General features: G+C 40.9%; 1 protein-coding gene across 1 annotated transcript; it reads left to right on the top strand.

Moving 5' to 3' along the window:
• The first annotated feature begins 2,857 nt into the window (after window positions 1-2,857).
• trpm6 (transient receptor potential cation channel, subfamily M, member 6) lies at window positions 2,858-18,786 on the top strand. Its single transcript, XM_035166401.2, has 40 exons — window positions 2,858-2,948; window positions 3,056-3,135; window positions 3,374-3,412; window positions 3,875-4,064; window positions 4,172-4,385; window positions 4,714-4,838; window positions 5,389-5,560; window positions 5,637-5,811; window positions 6,416-6,539; window positions 6,626-6,698; window positions 6,809-6,909; window positions 7,009-7,146; window positions 7,809-7,862; window positions 8,041-8,175; window positions 8,318-8,443; window positions 9,237-9,508; window positions 9,779-10,007; window positions 10,270-10,422; window positions 10,524-10,679; window positions 10,813-10,941; window positions 11,098-11,349; window positions 11,440-11,614; window positions 11,824-11,938; window positions 12,147-12,343; window positions 12,610-12,742; window positions 13,260-13,698; window positions 13,886-14,579; window positions 14,904-15,001; window positions 15,161-15,263; window positions 15,547-15,593; window positions 15,718-15,782; window positions 15,870-15,895; window positions 16,005-16,055; window positions 16,182-16,247; window positions 16,374-16,672; window positions 16,785-16,867; window positions 16,941-17,146; window positions 17,244-17,295; window positions 17,437-17,549; window positions 18,280-18,786. The coding sequence occupies exons 1-40, from the start codon at window positions 2,946-2,948 to the stop codon at window positions 18,372-18,374; spliced, it is 5,997 nt and encodes a 1,998-aa protein (XP_035022292.2). The 5' UTR covers window positions 2,858-2,945; the 3' UTR covers window positions 18,375-18,786.
• Window positions 18,787-18,793: the final 7 nt, after the last annotated feature.

An 18,793-nucleotide genomic window follows, 5' to 3' on the forward strand; every position in this document is an offset into this window, starting at 1 on the left:
CATGTGTGGTTTCATGTTTATTTACTTGAAATGTTACTTTCATCAGTTTGTCCGCCAGGGGCCAAAAGCTTTGGATAAACAGTCAGGTGTCTCTGATTGAAATATATCCTTATAAGAAGCTACAAAATCTTAAGTTAATATGGTAGAAGATAACACATGTTGCACAGTACAGTAGATCACAATATTGATAATGTATTTGTATAGCACTTTTCAAAGTTACAAAGTGCTTTACAAGATTTTAACATGATAAGAACATATGGAGTCAAGCAAATAAAACAGAATACATGAAATGACAATGAAGATGAATGCTAAATAATGAACAAATATGACATGCTTGCAATAAGACGTTAATAAAAGGCTTTTGTAAAAAGATATGTCCAGAGAAGTGATATGAAAGATGTCAGATTCTGCGAGTCTCAGATCGTCTGGCAGAGGCGAGGGGCCCTGACCACAAAAGCCAATTTAACAAAGCATGCACAGGTAAACCATTGAACAGTAACACATAGCATTCTGCTGTAGTTAATAGGAAAGCAGAAAATATTGATTAGCATTCATGTTAGTTTGCATTGCAAGTGTAATTGTGTTTTGTAGAAGAAAAAGATCACTCCACTAACCTGACAGAGCTTGTGCCCCTGATGTGGTCCAGCTGTTCATACAGAGGAGTCAATGCCTTAACAAGCCTTTAGCTGTGGTTGAATATAACAAGTTACTTCGTTTCTGTACTTAAGTACATTTTTCATATATCTGTATATTAAGTGGATTTATTTCCAGGTACTTTTCACTTTTATTTTTCTACACATATATCTAGCTAATATCTGTACTTTGTGCTCCACTACATTTTACAATGCATACTGGATTGGAAAGAGGCCAGCGCCAAGATGATCATTAATTAATATCCTAATAGAAAGTTTTTTCAGTAGCATCATACGGAAGCGTATTGCATTCACTTGAACGTAGTCGTTTAAAAAAAAAAGGAAAAAAAAGTTTTTCTGAGATAATCATCTCCGGAAATTCCCGAGATAATTATCACCAGAACTTTTTTTCAAGTGAAAGCAATACGCTTCCGTAGCATCATCTTCATTCTTAAATAATAGGACCCAGTCTGTATTATTGTATAAAAGAAAACACACAGAAGCTACAGGTAATGACGTAGTAGGAGAATAGGTGACACTGAAATACTTCTAAATACTTATTAAATGAAGTAGAAAAGGTGACATGGTACTTTACTTTTATTAAAGTACTTGAGTACCTCCTCCACCACTGGTCTTGTGGGTGTAGCTGCTGAACTAAAGGTTGGATGAGTGAATGTAAAGTGTTCAAACAGCAGAGAGTGTTGCATGAGTTGTGAGGAGGAGGAGGTGGTGGTGGTGGTGAACTCCTCCAGGCGTCTGGTTGGAAACACTCTCCCTGCACTTTGGACCAGAGGCTGATAAAGGAGCAGAGCTCGTCAGAGGAGTAAAGATGAGGAGGTGGGATCCGACTCAAGATCTCTGTCAACTCACCTCATGTTAAACGTGTTGAACTCCAGTGTGCAGCCATGGTAAGTTATTTACCACATGTATATGTAGTGGACAGGCAGAGTGTGTAGTGAAGCTCGGCTATTAGTGAAAGGTCAAGCTATTAGGTCACTTATTAGCTGTCGTTAGCTAATAGCCAATGTTAGCAAACTTTCAGTGTTAGCTAAAACATGTAGCCACAACATGTTTACTGGACTGTGAGTTTAATTTGTCTCTGGCAGACACTTGAGACAAATAATAGACTGTTTATACAGCCTTCCACACTTAAACAGAACAGGAGTCAGTTCAAAGAGGTAATTTAGCTGTATTTTAATTTATTTAAGGTGATTAATTACAATAATGTAGCATTGCTAGCTGAGGGAAAGTTACAGACACTGAAACTTTTACTCTGCTTTCACACTTTGTGAAACCTTTAAATTAAACTTCACATCATTTCAGAGGAAAACATCAGATGTTTTACACATTTCACTTTTTAATTCAGATGATAATCTCTTAAAAATAAGAAAATGAATAACATATATTTATTTAGGAGTATATTATCATGTATATAAATATCACAAAAACCTGTGACGTAAATCACGAGTGGTAACATGGCAGAACAGAAAATTGTGTCATATACAATGCAACATTTTGTCCAAATAATTTTAAAGAATGTTATTACATGTAAAATGAAGAAATAATATTAGCATCCTCCTGTTTATGTTCCCATCACTCTGCATTACTAACTGTGTTTGGGAAATTACCATACCGATAGGCTCATTTAAGTGTTGATCTGATTTACAGTATGTTCCATCATTGTTTGTTTTGGCAGCAACGTTTATTGTCTGTGATGAAATACATCTCCAGAGACCACTCCAGATTTGTCCTAAATCCGTACATATGTGTGTGGCAGCCATTTCATCCCAGTGTGGATTTGGAATGTGGGAGAAATGTTGTCAGTAGTTCCACAAGAGGAACTGACAATCTTGCAGTGGTCGCCTAATTTCTTTTCAGAGCTGTTTATTAATACTGTAAAAATCAGCTACATAAGTTTCACCACATGAACTCTATTCTGTGTTTACACAGTCTGAGTAGGGAGGCTGAGCTCCAGCTCCTCAACCATGTGTTCTATCTCAGGAAGGGGATGTGTGCATGTTTCCTACTAACAATGCTGGTCTCAGTGAGGCCATTGTTAAATCTGGATGGGAACGGAACATGGGAGTAGGACAGACCTTGAAAGAGCATAACGAAAAGAGTCTATGAAGTTGAATGAGAGGGTGACTGTTACATAGCTCATCTGTCATTGTTTTTAAGAGAGCAGGTTTCTAGAGCAGGGAGGGAAAAGGGGGTGGGGGGATTAACTAATGTTAGTTCCCTTTGGGTCCAGCATGTTTACAGACTTCTGCCGACACCTCAGTGAGCTTCGGAAGGTCACACACTTTTTCAGGAATGGTGTGTTTTCTTGCTGGAGGATGGTTCTGACCAATAAATTCAGATTGTGCTGCGTATCTTCTCCGGGATCTGTGTGCTGTGAGTGAACATTTCTTTTGTTATTTCAGTCTCGAAAGTCTTGGATTGAGGAAAACTTCTTCAAGAGAGAGTGTATGAAGTTTATCCCTTCCTCACGGGACCTTCACAGGTAAACTGGAACCTGATAACACAATGCTCCAAAAAACGTGTTTAGAGTTAACGATTTTATGATTCTCAGATAAAAACACTCGCTTTGTAATTACTTAATACTTACCATAATTTTAACCGCAGTTGCTGAAAACAATATTCTTCTGAGAGCAGAGCTATTTGGCATTCGTCCCTTCCTTCCAGGAATAGGGACCATGTGGATTCTTTGATAATGTGTAATTTCCTGTTTTTTTCTACAGATGTATTCCAGTATGTCAAGTATGCCAAAACTTGATCAGGTATAAATTTATGAATGATTAATTCATGTATCTTCATACCAACCTTAAACACAGACATATCCCAACTTTTCTAATGGAGCTCTTCTTATCTTGTTGTTTGGATTTTTTGTGTGACACTTTCCCCTCCACACCCTTAATTTTAAACTTGAAATTTTGGATTTCTTTAAATTTAATGGTGTCAAACTTGTAGACCTATGAATGAATAAACTCAGTAGAACCAAGGGCAAATAGAGGTGAAGGGAAAGGGAGGGAGACAGGAAAAGGGGAGGAATTGTTGCAGCCTGGTTTACAGAGACAAGTGGGGGTGGGCTGAGATTTATAACCAGCAATCCTCCCTTTATCAAGTATACACTTACTTTGTTTAGCCCAAAAAGGTCAAGAAGAACAATGAAATGTAAGTGACTGATCCTTCTTTTTCTATGTTTCTCTCTCCACCTGCTATGCTATCTTTTTGCTGGCAAGATGTTGCTGTGGCCGCCTAATAGGGGAGCACTCTTGGCAAGAGTCATCTCCTCCCATATCCCTCTGTCCTGGTCCTGGACAGGACATAGAAGATAACTGGTCCACAGAACTCCACACCAAAGCCAGTCCCACCAATGCCTATGGGATTGTAGACTTTGAAGATACTGCCACACGTGTCTGTCGGGGGAAGGTCTGTGAGACCACTAACTTACTCTAGCATGAATAAGACCAGGGTTTAGTCACACTAGCACAAGCAGCCTATCAGTCTCAAACGGTTCCATGTGTTTTCTCCTGCAGTACATTCGAGTGGCTGTGGACTCGAAGGCAGAGGCTTTGCTCCAGCTGATGCTGAGGGAGTGGCAGATGGAGAGACCCAAGCTGCTGCTGACTGTCCAAGGAGGCTCAGAAAACTTCCCCCTGCCCCCTAAAGTCAAGCAGGCTTTCAGCAAAGGGCTGATCACTGCCGCCCTCAGCACGGGGGCATGGATACTCACTGATGGCATTAATTCGGGTTGGTATTACAAATAGTTGCTTGTGTGTGGGTTAGTATTTCTTATTAGGCTTAAAAGACACTGGATCCTGAGCCATTGTCTGCAATGCACTTACCAGTAGTACAGCAGAAAAGCAGTGGTGGTGGTGTGTCTCTGTGTGTCTCTGTGTCTAATCTGTGGGTTGTAGCAGAGTCCTATGTCCATTTGTTTGCAGTTGCCCAAGGAAGAATTTGATTGTCTTGTAGCAAAATGGTGTGTTTGTGCCTGCCTTAAGTCAGCAAAATACTTTATTATACTGATGAATAGTATATTTGCTTTCCATTCAACTGCTCTTTACATTCTCTATAGGTGTGTCTAAGCATGTGGGTGAGGCAGTGAAAACATTCGGGGGCCATGATCTGAGGAAGAGAAACACAGTCGGCATCACGCCGTGGGGCGTGATTGACAACAACATGGACCTTATAGGCAGAGATGTAAGACATTACACCGCCACACACAGTTGACACCACAAATATTTAGAATTTGGCACAATTGTTCATTTTGACTCAAAACTAAAATGATGGTGACGATTTGTGGTCAAATATCAAAATTAAGATCTCGGACCTCAAAAAACATGCTTTGGCCTCATTAACAAAACATGATAACTCAGGAATGTCTTAAAGGTATTTCTAAACCTTCACTTGGACATAACTATGAACCAATTAGTTTTTGGTCGTTCGCAGGTTTAGGACTCTCCAATGTCACAAAACTCCAGAATTAATTAACTAATTCTAACTATTTTAGACAAATGTATGACTAGAAAACTGATGAAGTGATGCCATTTGACATCCAAAATGTTAAAGGTCAACTTCACAACAACAACTGGCAAATGTTTTACACCATAACTCAGATCAGATCATGATCTGATATTTCCTGTACCAACTTGACTGGTTGGTAGAGGCATTCAACTGTGAGGCAGTAATTATAGTTTTGTTATGACTGGCTCCTGGTTAGAACATGATGTGATTTCTCAACATGGTTCAGGTTTTTAGACCCTACCAGCCACTGGGGAACCCTTTGAGCAAGAGGGCCTGTCTCAACGGTTTCCACTCCCACTTTCTGTTGGTGGATGACGGAACGCTGGGAAAACATGGCTGCCAGCAAGGCCTCAGGAGGAAGCTAGAGAAACAAATTCAGCTACAGAAGATACACCCGCGTAAGTCAGTATTTGTGTGTGTTTGTGTGTTGTTATTCAATGAAGTGAGAAACCCACTTACCCCCTTTTTGTGTAGGACTGAACCAAGGCGTGCCTGTGGTGTGTGTGGTAGTGGAAGGAGGCCCTGCCATTGTGTCCACAGTATTGGACTATGTAAGCAGTGTACCCCCTGTGCCGGTGTTTGTGTTCGAGGGCTCGGGCAGGGCTGCTGACCTGCTCGCCTTCTTACACAAGCAGACTGCTGCTAACAGGTATGCATGCCTATCTTATCTTATCTTATCTTATTTACAGTAGTAGGTGTAACGGATCCATCAGTCTTTGTAAAAAACAGACTGTAAATAAGCATGGACGACAAGTCTCCCCTTCTCCCACCATTCAGAAAGGAAGCTAAAATATTCTGGAGTCTGCACAGTAGCGATTGGGAAATGTAGAGAGGTCCTGTCAATATACTTGCTCGACCAATCACAAGTCAGTCCCAGCTGTCAATCATGCATTTTCAACCCGTTGTTATAGCATTAAATGACTAATCAACTCCAAACTTACCAGAAACATAAACATACATCAGTGTGAAAACAACCTAAAATGACAGAAGCCATCTTTGAGAAAAGTGTATTTGAGGTGTGCTTTCACTATTTAGTTTGGTCCATGTCCCATCCACTAACATAGAGGACGTGGGATTTATGACCTATACTGCCTCCAGCCCCCAGGTGGTGATCAAGAGATGCTTTGGCTTCACTTTTGGGGAGCAGTTATGTTGTCCATCACCATATACAGTCTAAAATGTAATGTAAGGTTTTTTTTTTGTTCTACCTTATGTCCTAACTTTAATAATTTGAATGATAATGTATTTTTCAGGCAGTTGGATGCAGACATTAAGGAGGACTTCCTCGTAAGGATTGGAGATGTGCTTAGGGTGGACAGTGCAGAAGCCTTTCACCTATACAATCTCTTCCTGAAGTGTATGGATAACAGACAGTCTGTAAGTCAAAACGCCAACAAACAACAACAAGGGAACTATGTGATTTGACTCACGGCCTAATCACTGAGTATGTCTTTAAACAACAGATAACCATCTTTGACTCTGAGTCAGAGGACCAGGTGCCACCTGATGCAGCCATTTTGACAGCGACACTTAAGGGTACTTGTTTTTCTTTACTTGGTTGTTTTCATTGACCTGATAAATGTTTGTTATCATATAGGAATGCATAGATATATGTTCTGTTGTTTATTTGTGTGTGCAATGAACAGGCACCAAGGCCAGCCCTGCAGAGCAGCTGAGTATGGCTCTTGCCTGGGACCGGGCTGACATAGCACAGAAAGACGTCCTGGTGTATGGACAGCACTGGCAGGCGAGACTGACTTTATTGAATCACTTCTTCAATCTGTGGTAGAATTACATGGCATTGAGTGATCATACTGATTGTAATAATGTCATGTGATGTATCTAGGTGGGTTCTCTGGAACAAGCCATGCTTGATGCTCTGGTGATGGACCGCGTCAGTTTTGTCAAACTGTTGATTGACAACGGTATGACTATGAGTCGCTTCCTCACTGTGGATCGCCTCGAGGAGCTCTACAACATGAGTGTAATCTTTTATTTCTCTTCTTCTAATGTTAATCATATTTTTATTTGCAGTTATCCATTTTCTATTTATCACTAATAAATAATTGTAAGACAGCATTCAAAAATATTGAAAAGGCTATTATTCAAAGATTTTATTTTTCAGTAAATACCATTAGCCCACAGTATTTTGTTTGTCTTGCTGTTCTTATTCTTCCTTTGTTTTCCCTCGGCTCTCACTTTGCTTCACAAAAAGGGGGAATTCTTTTGTTTGTGGCTATTGAAGCACAAATTCCAAAACTGTGGCTTTGATTGAAATCACAATAATGCACTGAAAGTGTTTTGCACCAATATTATCAGTGTTTTGTGGTCAATTGCATCCTGGGTATTTTCACAGTTTGTTTTTGGATGCCTCTGAGATCAGAGAACTCTTTGTCATCACTACACTCACACTTGGCTTTCTCCTCACTGCCTTTATCTTTGGTTTATCAAAGTCTGTTTACTTATTCATAACTCTGGGATAATAAGTCCCTCTAAAAAACAAGCCATGGATCCCAGAGCTGCGATTGCATATGCTGTATGCAACTGTGTTTAAAGTAACCATTTTTTTTTGGCTTTGATTTCATAGTTGTTTTTTTGTTTACTTGTATGTTCTCTATGAATGATAATAAAAATGTCCCTCCACAGCCACAGGGGCCGACCGATCGTTTCCTGCAGCTCCTTGTTGAAGATGCAAAACAGGTAAATGGCGAGGATGACACCGGCTACAGTAAATACATAATAATATTAAACCATGTTAACTTTTAGTGGTCTTACACAGGATATTGAGTTGAGGTGCATCAATGTGCTATATATGCAAATATAGATACATGCTGATAACTGTGTGTGTATGTGTATGTGTGTGTGTGTCTGTGAGCAGAGTTCTCTTCCCATAGGTTACCGTCTTTCTCTCATTGACATGGGCCTGGTGATAGAGTATCTCATAGGAGGAGCGTACCGCAGCTCTTACACACGGAAACACTTCAGAGCTGCTTACGGCCGCCTGCACGCTAAAGTGAGCACTGAGTTGTTTTCCACTGTGTCTTGATAAATGACCATGAAAGGTTTGATTGTTTGATTATTTTCTTGTGTTTATTGAATGTAACTATTCTTTGATTTTCCATAAAATAATGCTCTTGCCTCATTGCTGTTGGTAGGAAAGAAGACGGAACAGTTCCAGCTCCCTGTCTAAACAGAGACGGGGATTAACGCCAAACTCTTCAAAGGGCAGGAGTCTCCAGGACCTTCATTTCTTTAGAACCGCGCAGCCTTACAAATGCAAGGTTGGTGGGTTTTTATGTCTCCGCTGGCCACATTGGCCAGAGTCATTATGTTTTGGGGTTGTTGGTCCCACTCTATTGAACCTGATATCTCATTAACACCATGAGGGAAATTCATAAAATTTAGTACAAACACTCACTCGTACTCAAAGATGAACTGATTACATTTGGGTGGTCAAAGGTCAAGGTCACAGTGGCTTCACAAACCTTGCTTTGGCCTCTTGGACATGATATCTCTAGTCTGCCTTTCAGGAATTTGTTAACATTTGACCAGTTTTACTGCGGACACAAGATTAATTGAGTCGATTTTAGTGGTCAAATGTAATGGTCATAGTGACCTCATGATAATTTTTTTTAATGTAGACTGAAGCTGCACTGTTTGGCAGAGGCATATAACTGCAGTGCGTTATTTCAGTTTGTGATGTGTACTTTCAAAGAAAGTTTTCTGAAGTCATTCGAACCTAAACTTAAGCACTCATGCTATTCAAAATGGTTCTTAATGTGTGTTTCTGAGAAAGGCACTTTATTTATTCATTTGGATTCCCATAAGCTGTTACTGACATAATACTAGTGTTAGGTCTCTTGTTCTATATAGCACAACCATTGTTTAGCAATGTTGTTTCCAGTATTCACTTCTTGGATCTCTAAGATATCTTTAAAATAATCTTAAAAAACACCATGTTTTGTATTATAACCTGTGTTATGTTATCCTGTCAATCTGTTCTCTGAATTTTCTGTCATCTGTTTTTCTCTCCCCCCATCTTTTTCACTCCTTCCTTCTAACTTTTCCATCTAGGACCCAGACGTGTCACCCGGCAGCAGTCGAGAAATCACGTTAAGCCCTGGCCTCGATGATGCTCCACTGCTGGTTCCCTTCAACTTCAACGACCTCTTTGTGTGGGCTGTGCTTCAACAGCGGCAGCAGATGGCACTGTTCCTGTGGCAACACGGCGAGGAAGCTCTGGCACGCGCCACAGTAGCCTGCAAGCTTTACCGCTCCATGGCCTTCGAGGCACGGCAGAGTAGCTTGGACGACAACATCACTGAGCGATTCAAGGCATATTCGATGTGAGTGTGCATTGTGTGTTGTCAGTTGTCAACATATGGGGACAATGGCAACATAATAAAGATTTTTGGTCATATGATTTTAGTAATTATGTTATAAATAGAGACTAGTCTTGTTTTGTTTAGTATGAGTCTGCACATTAAAACATATATTTAAATCAGTTAAGAAGTAACAGCAGGTTTGGTCATGTTGTTTGAATTTTGCAGTGGCATGAGTGGGTTTTGTAGTTTGAGATCCTTCGGTGAAAACGTGCATATGCCTCTGTGTCTTAGTGAGTTTGGTCAGCTAGCCGTGGATGTGTTGGACTGTGCATTTCGTCAGAACGAGCAGATGGCCATGAAGCTGTTGACTTCAGAGATGGAGGCATGGAGCCACTTCACCTGTCTGCAGATGGCTGTCTCCTCATGTCACAGACCATTCGTCTCTCACTCCTGCACACAGACCCTCCTCACAGATCTGTGGACTGGTCCACTCAACATGAGGAAAAACTCCTTTCTGAAGGTAAACATTGTAAACATTTGTCAGAGGAACCATATTATGTTTACATCTGTAAAGATGTCTCTCTTTTGGCATTGATATGTGAATATTTGAATATAATTAGCATATTTCTGAGATCAGCACTCACAGCATCCTCTTCACATTAAGATAAGTTATTTGATTCAAAGTTAATTATCAAGAGTACTGGTTAATTTGCATATACTTCCTGATCACGATCATGAGTTTTCGAAGCTCTCACAACAATCTTGTTATCTCTTTCTTTCAGATCATTTTGAGCCTTCTTCTGCCCCCTGCTGTTATCCTACTGGAGTTTAAAAGCAAGGCTGCGATGTGCCATGTACCACAGTCCCATGAGGCAATGCTGTTTGGACTTGACACTGTGAAGTCAGTACCAGCCCATGAGGGAACTGATCACATGGTAAAGCGCCAGTAGCTCATTTATCGAGCGACCAGAATGACCTCACTTTGATACTTCTCTTGTCGTCTCTTCTCTTATTCTGCTCTGCTCTGCTCTCGTAGGGCAGTCGGGATGCAGAGCGAGGCCTGTCTTTCCATGGCAAATGTCTCAGCCCTGTGTCAGAAACTGTGTCCTCTGTGACCATGCATTGTCTTTCCTGGATCACAAGACTCTATGAATTCTATACAGCTCCTGTTGTCAAGTTCTGGTTTCACACAGTAGGTGGAGTGTGTGTTGTTATACTCGTGAATACAATTTTTATATGGATGGGCCTAGCAGGGTCTTTAATGTTTGATATTTGTTGTATATTTTTCATGCCTCAATTTTTCTATTTGTCCTTCACCATTTAAGGTTTTCTATTTGGTCTTCCTGATGTTATTCTCCTTCGTTGTCCTGGTGAAGATGGAGGACAAGCCCAGTGTTCAGGAGTGGTTGGTCATAGCGTACATCTTGTCCACCGCAGTGGAGAAAATCCGAGAGGTGAGAGAGGACAAACTTATCTTCTTTCCTTTAAAAGTATTAAACTCTTTATGTGCATCGGTGTATGTTGTACATAAAAAAAACCATAAGAATCTTGTTTGATAGAGTACTACAGTGTGTACAGCTATATAAGCAAAATCTATACCTCTTAATTAGGTACTAATGTCAGAGCCGAGGAAGTTGAGCCACAAGCTGAAGATTTGGTTCTCAGAGTACTGGAACAAGTCAGACTTCATTGCCATCCTGCTCTTCTTGGCTGGACTGACGTTGCGCTGGCATGCTGGTTCCTACCTGACTGCAGGACGCATTGCTTACTGTCTGGACATCATCTTCTGGTTCATCAGGGTGACAGATCTGCTGGCTGTCAATCAGCATGCTGGTCCTTACCTCACCATGATCACTAAGATGGTGAGTAGAGACAGGAAACCACATATTGGTGAGAAAGAAACTTCAGAATCATTTTAGTTACCCTGCTCTCCTCTCTCTATGTCTGCCCAGACCAGCAACATGTTCTTCATTGTGGTGATGATGGCAATAGTGCTGCTGAGCTTCGGGGTGTCCAGAAAGGCCATCCTGTCCCCAGATGAGGAGCCGTCCTGGAATCTCGCTCGAGATATAGTCTTCCAGCCATACTGGATGATCTATGGAGAGGTCTACGCAACAGAAATAGATCGTTAGCGCTTTCATTTATTAATCCTTGTACTGTTTTTGAGGCTGTCTTTGCGCTATGTGTTAGTCCTGCACGTAATGATTCAAACTATTCAAACATACATAAGATTTAATGTTTCTGACTAACTCAACAATGACATTTTATAGTGTACCCCCATTGTCAATGCCACTTGTGTAACGTCTTTGTTAATGTGTCTTTGTGTGTGTCAACAGCTTGTGACGATGGTAATCCATGTGCTCCTGCTTCATTTCTTGCGCCGTTCCTCCAAGCTGTCTATATGTTCTTCCAGTATATCATCATGGTCAACATTCTCATTGCATTTTTTAAGTAAGCATACTTGTAAAAATGTAGGAGTGTTATTTTTTACATTGGAGCATCCCCTTTATTTATTTTTTTATTTTCTATTTTATTAAAAAAAGGTCAATGCACAAAAACATTGATCTCAAAATGAGAAGAGATGATTTAAGCCAGATTGAGCTAATTTCATCTGCAGTCCTTGGGCAGGTTGTTTAACTGGATGTTGTCTTTCCAACAGCAACATTTACTTTGACATGGCATCGACATCCAATAAACTGTGGAAGTACAACCGTTATCGTTACATAATGACCTATCAGGATAGGCCATGGCTGCCTCCACCCCTTATCATCCTCAGTCACTTGACCCTGGGTTTGAGGGCCATCTACAAGAGATTTAGTGGAGATGCAGAGCGGGAGGAGAGAGGCTCTGGACTTAGTGAGTATACCTCAGGGTGTTGTAACACATTGGTCCCTTTCAACCATATACGCTTCAGAGGGGTCTGAGTTGTTTTGGAGTGTTCACATATGGGCAGAAAATGCTGACTAATCGCTCTGCGTTCGTTTGGAGGGCTAAAAGGGACCAAGTGAGAAAACACCCTTTGTGTGGGAATAGAAAGCTTATTATATTTAACGCATATAACAAATCTGTTCTCTGCACTTCAGTCATAAAGTCCCTTCTCTTGTCTAACACGTCTTTAATAGAGCTCTCCTTGGGCCCTGATGATGGTAAGAAGCTCCATGAGTTTGAGGAGAAATGTGTACAGGCCTACTTCCATGAGAAGAGTGAAGGTCTCCACAGCAGTCAAATTAATCGGATCAGAGCAACAGCTGAGAGGTAGGTCTCATATTTTAATTGATCATGTGAGTTAAAAGGATGCTTCTCAATCTGGGTTTTCCAAGGGAGTGACTGTGACGGGGCTTATTCCCTAACCTTGCAAAATCACAATTGCTTGATATTTACATACTTAGGTTTGGTTCAATTGGGTCCTTGCACAGGATGATGTCAGTATTGTAGGCTTCTAGAGTTTTTTTCTTATTATTTATCGTGTGTATATAAAATTTGATCTACATTGCCTCAATCCTCACTTTATTTTTGATTCATTTGCTTTTGACACAATCTCCTATTTCATTTGCACCATGCAGTATTATATACAAAAAATCATCATCTTGTAAACCATCCTGTTATTCTGATTAAAATTAGTCACATTGTAAAATATGAGCTCAGAGTTGACTGTGTTGACTATGAGCTCAACTGTCTGTTAGATTTGGTATATGGAAAACATATATAATCGTTATTAAAATGAAAAAAAACATTCTTTGGCATTATTATTTATTTGTTTTTGTTCCACTAGAGCAGAGGAGATGTGCGTGATAATGGGGGAGGTCTCAGAGAAGGTGAACTTCATTCAGGACAGCCTCTCAGAGTTGGACAGTCAGCTGGGTCAACTCCAGGATCTTTCAGCCCTGGCCATGGACACTCTTACCCTGCTCTCTGCTTCAGACAGCCTTCATCAGGAGGAGGCACGCCTGGCACAGTGTGGATCCATTACAGCTTCCCAGCACATCCTTCCACACAGCTGGACCCTCCGGCACAGAGGCGGAGCAGACTATGATGTACTTAACATGCGACGGCCGATGGCCAAGTCATGTAAAAGTACCCCTCCTTCTTTGTTGAAGGGCTTTACTCTCGGGGAGAGTAGACGGACATCACAAGAGTGCCATGTCGAAGCCAGGGGGAGCAGGGGGGGGGAACAAGAGCACGCTGAGGACGGAGAGGGAGGAGAAAAGGAGGTACTTACTGCTTTCTTTTCAATATTGTCCTTTTGTAATAATAGCTGTGAAGTCAAATAAATTATGTTGCCTGTCCTCAACCTTTGTTGAGAGCTAATTTTGCTACCAGACACTGTCTTCTGTGCTGTACAACAATAAAACTACCACAGAATAACTAGAGTTTATTTAACCTATATTTTCCCCCCAGGATTCACAGTCTGATATTGTTGGCCTTCCCAGCGAGAGCTTGCTGGGAGTTTCTCGGCCAGCGTCCCATACTGCCTTCTCTCACAGTTATGGAGTTCATCTCGGTGGTCTCAGGGATCAGACACCTTGTGAGTCCTGTGGACCATCCTGCTGTGGGTCTCCTCTTTCTTCCAGAGGCTTGGAGTCACCATATCACAAATTATGGACATGTGACCCATACCTGTATCCCAATCAAGAGGAGACTTCCATGGAAGAGGAGGAAGAGGAAGAAGAAGATGAGGAAGAAGAAGAAGAAGAGCAGGAGAGGGAAAAGACACAGGAACAGCTGTCTAACATGACAATATCCCGAGCCTCTAGCAATGCAGTCCTTCTGTCTGACCCTCGAGACATTTCTGAGGGTTTGGTCAATCCAGCCTTTTCTCAGGACAATTGTCAGCTGAGTTGTCATTCCAGATCCTCCAACCTCTGGGGAAGACATGTGAAAAACTCCAGGTGGGCCTGTCTGTCCAGGGACCCTCCCTATGGCTACTGCAGGTCACTGTCATCCAGCATGGAGAATGTGACTCTCTCTGGCACACCGCTGAGTCCAATGAAGGGATCATTTCCCTCTCTCGATGAAACAATGAAAAAAGAAAGTTTGTCTGGTGGGAGGAGCTTAAGGGATGACACATCGCTACAGTGCAGCAGAAGCAGAGGTATTGATGGAGTTTGTAATGCAGGGAGAAAATATTCTTTTATTGCAAGTAGATGGTTTAAAACAAAAAAAATTATATTGGCTTAAAAATCTTTTTTTGCCAATCAATGTTCAAAGTGTCAATGTTCAATTTATAAATAATATAAAAGGACATGGATTATTCAGATGTGTAGCATCAGTTTCTCTGCATCTTGTTCTCTCATTATAATAGAGAAACAAACTTAATGCTATTTTATAAAGACTACATTTTTGTGTGTTGAATTTACTTTTGCATTACAGAGCATCTTAACTTTACAACAACTGACGTGTGTCTTTGTTTCTGTAGAATGGTCCAAGTCCTCTGACTTCACTCAGGTCTTGGACAGCAGAGGCAAAACCCAGAACAGGAAGACAGTGAAGATACAAGAGAACAGCCCAGATACTGTAATGTGACACAATTTGAGTTACTCTTGACATTTGTATTAACTATTGAAATTTGAAGGTTCAGTAAGACTGAAGAACCTGAAACCCTGCTGACTGTTCTTTATATTCTCTGCCTCCACCTGGTCCTCTCTCTATCTCTTTGTTTCTAATGGAATACAGGTGACTGTGCATCCCCACTTGTCAGATGCCTGCTGGAGAAGGCGACGGTGGATGAGAGGAGAACCTACATGTTGGTCGGCTTCAACTAGCCTCAGTCAGCTCAGTAAGGAACTACAGTCCTATTTAGACTTAAAACCTAAACTGTACTGTATGAGTGAATAGACCTTTTAAGCCATTAACTGTGAACATGCCTCATCCCACTGAATGTGTGTGAACAGTATCACAGAAATAATTACATGGAGTAGTTTTCTGTCCATCCAAGGCCTTTCTGGATTTATTATGCAACCAACCCAGCATATATAAAGTGACAAAAACATCTGCCCTTTAAAATATGCTGTGTATATTTAGTTTTATATACTTAACCATTGGTGATATTTTGTTTCCAGATTTTGAACCCATGGATTTGTTGCAGAAACAAGTGTTTTCCCATCAGGTACATCTATTGTTTACTAAATTTGCAGCAATTGCGGACACACTAGAAATATGGAGGAAATAAAAAGGTATATCCTGAGCAGAACATGTCATTGAGATTGATCTGTCTGTGCACCGACCCTCAGGATGTGAGGAACCCCACTCATTCAGCATGGAACAGCTGGGCCAGATCCATGAGCCACAGGTCTTCGTAAGTCTGCCTTTCTTTTGTCCTGCCATTATATCTGTGAATTTCTAAATACTGTACAATAATGACATCTTTATGAATCTGTTGCAGTTTACAGAGTGGCATTGCCCCTGAAGGTATTTGAGAACTTTTTAATACAAGTATTGATAAATAATATACATTGTTAATTAGTTTGTTATTGTGAGACTAACTGTTGATGTATTTTCATCATTTTGTTTGTTGCAGTCAAAAGCTCATCATTCCAGTCCACTGATAATTTGTATCCACACTATTCAGGTATAATGAATGAAAATCTGGGTTTAGGCTTTCAACAATTTTGCTTCAATGTATCTTTGCTTACCTGGAATTACCTGTGTTTTTCTGATTTCATTAGAATTATACTTCTGTGTTGTGTTTTTACAGCCATGGAGAGAAACAATCTGATGAGACTGGCTCACACCATCCCCTTCACTCCTGTTTCCATTTTAGGTAAATTTTGTGTCACAGTCGCCCTATTTGTAGTTTAATTCTCTTTATTTTACTTTGAAAACATTTCTCTCTTGGTTTTTTTATTTTTCCATGGACTTTTTAAAATCGTTATCACATTGCCCACAGGAGGTGAAGAGGTGAGCATCTACTCTCTGGAGGAAGTGCCCTCTGATTCTGACCCTGATTCCAGCATGGTCTCCTCTTGGTCCTCCCGAGGACTATCTGCGATGCTGCAGCCCCTCTTCAGTGAGGAGGGCTCTCTGGATGGGGGACTCCGGAAGGGCTGCAGGGTTTTGTGTACCTGGGCAGAAGGGGACGTGCTCAGACCTGGTCTGGTATATGTAGTCAAAGCCTTCAGGTCAGAGGTAGTTCGTGCCTGGCAGAGGTATTTCCATGGCAGCACAGCTCTGCAGCTTTGTTTAAGAGTAAGTGCTACTAAATTCTTTAAAGTACGTTTAGTCGATGAATAACTATTCAGCATTTTTGCGCTCCCTGTAACTTAAGCATCATGTAGCTTTCTGTTTGACATCCCTGAAGGAGATCCAGCAGCAAAGAGCAGCCCAGAAGATGATGCAAGTGTTCAACCAGGTCAAACCTGATGATATGCACCACTCACCGAGGTTTGTGTGTTTTTCCTTGCTTATGTGTCTGTGTGGGTCTGTGCAAGTAGTAATTGTCTCTTATATACTCTAGATTTCTTGATGTATCACTGGTCCTCTGGCATTCGAATGGCCAGTGGCTGACCATTGAGAGAAACATGTCCGGTGACTTCAGGAAGTACAACAACAACACAGGAGAAGAGATCACCCCCTGCTGTTCCCTGGAAGAAATGCTGCTGGCATTCTCACACTGGACGTACGAATACTCAAGCAAAGAGCTGCTGGTGCTTGATATACAAGGTAGATCCTTTGTGGCATGCTGAACACTGTATTTACTAACGTGTGAGTTGTTGGTTGTGTTTTTGTCCGGTTTTTTATTTATTTATTTTCTTCACAGGAGTAGGAGACGCGCTTACTGATCCCACTGTCATTATGGCAGAAAACCAAAGGTACTGTGACCATTTCTGACAAATGCATGACGATTATTGATGAGAATTTGTTTTCAGATTGAAATGATTTCAGATATATATTGAGGTGAAACATTTTTCTTTCCTCTTTACTCCTGTCCTGTCTCTCTGACCTTGTTGCAGTGGTAATAGGGGTGAGATGCTTTTTGGACCTGATAACCTTGGAGATGCAGCCATGAAAGCTTTCCTGCAGAAACATTCTTGCAGCATCAGTTGTCAAAGACTTGGCCTAACAGGTTAGAAATGTACACAATCAGTCTGCAGTAAACATGATTACCAAGTACTGCATATGAGTCTAAATGAGTTTGTGATATGTTGATTGGTGTTAGCATAGGATGTTCTTTTCTCTGGTTTTTCCTCTTGTGCACTTGTGTATATGGATTTATTCACGTCTCACCTCTGTGTCGTCACTCAGGAGGCCAACGTTGGCTCTGAGATGAATCCCCAACAACTTGAAATGAAGGCAGCGTATACCAACGCCAGCTAATTAAGCCACGAATGTTCATTTATTTCTATAACAACGGTTGTGTTTGAGGCATGGGGGTGGGCCCTGCTTTGTGCGTTGTGCTGCACGGCCTTTGATTACATATTAATCATTTCTTTGTGCTGGCAATGTGCTGCTGAGACATTAGCTTTGATTAGCTATTAATTAACGTCTCTTGGTAGACATGATACCGGCATCTAGAGGATAACGGCTCGGAAAGAAACTGTGCTCAAAAACAAACAAGCCCAGCAAACAAACACACAAGCACAAACATTCAGACACAGTTGTTTTGATATTTCAAAGGTGCGTTGCGTTTCCTCTTCCTCTTCTTGTGTCCTCTCCAAGATTTCTCCAACAAATCAAACCAAATTATTCATGCTCGATGCATGGACTTCCTCCCAGGCCTGTCAGTATTCTCTTTCTTGTGGTAATGACTGTGTTATTGGAGCGACATGTCGCTAACTGATGTTTCTGTTGTTCAGATTTAAGGAAGCGTCTGGACAGCTGCGAGAACAGCAGCGAGGCAGAGTCAACGTTGGGGAAAGAAGAACAAGAGGACGATGAAAGCAGCATGTAACCTTTGACCCAGGAAGTAGGGAAAAAACCACACAATTTTATCAACACAAATATCAAAACGTGTTTGTCTGAGCACACAGTCACACATATGTTCTCAGAAAACACTGCGATGATGTCGTGCATCACACCTTATTCCTTTACAGTGGAAACAGTGTGATTGAAGAGTGAGATCTCATTAGCAGTCTGTGATTGGACATTACTTTGTTATTTGCACTAAGGATGCTAATATATTCTTTCAATACATAAAGTAAATGTAAATGTTGTTTTTTATTCTTATAAAAATGGATGTTTATGCTTTGCCATGAATCATATATGGAAATAGAGATTTATTTTATAAGATTTGACAAAGGGCTAATTTAAATTTGTTTGTACTTTGCTCTGTAAATATTGAGATATAAAGACAGCGAAAGTTACTGGTGT

Source organism: Hippoglossus stenolepis, chromosome 9 (assembly GCF_022539355.2).
Source record: "Hippoglossus stenolepis isolate QCI-W04-F060 chromosome 9, HSTE1.2, whole genome shotgun sequence".
Taxonomy (NCBI): Eukaryota; Metazoa; Chordata; class Actinopteri; order Pleuronectiformes; family Pleuronectidae; genus Hippoglossus; species Hippoglossus stenolepis.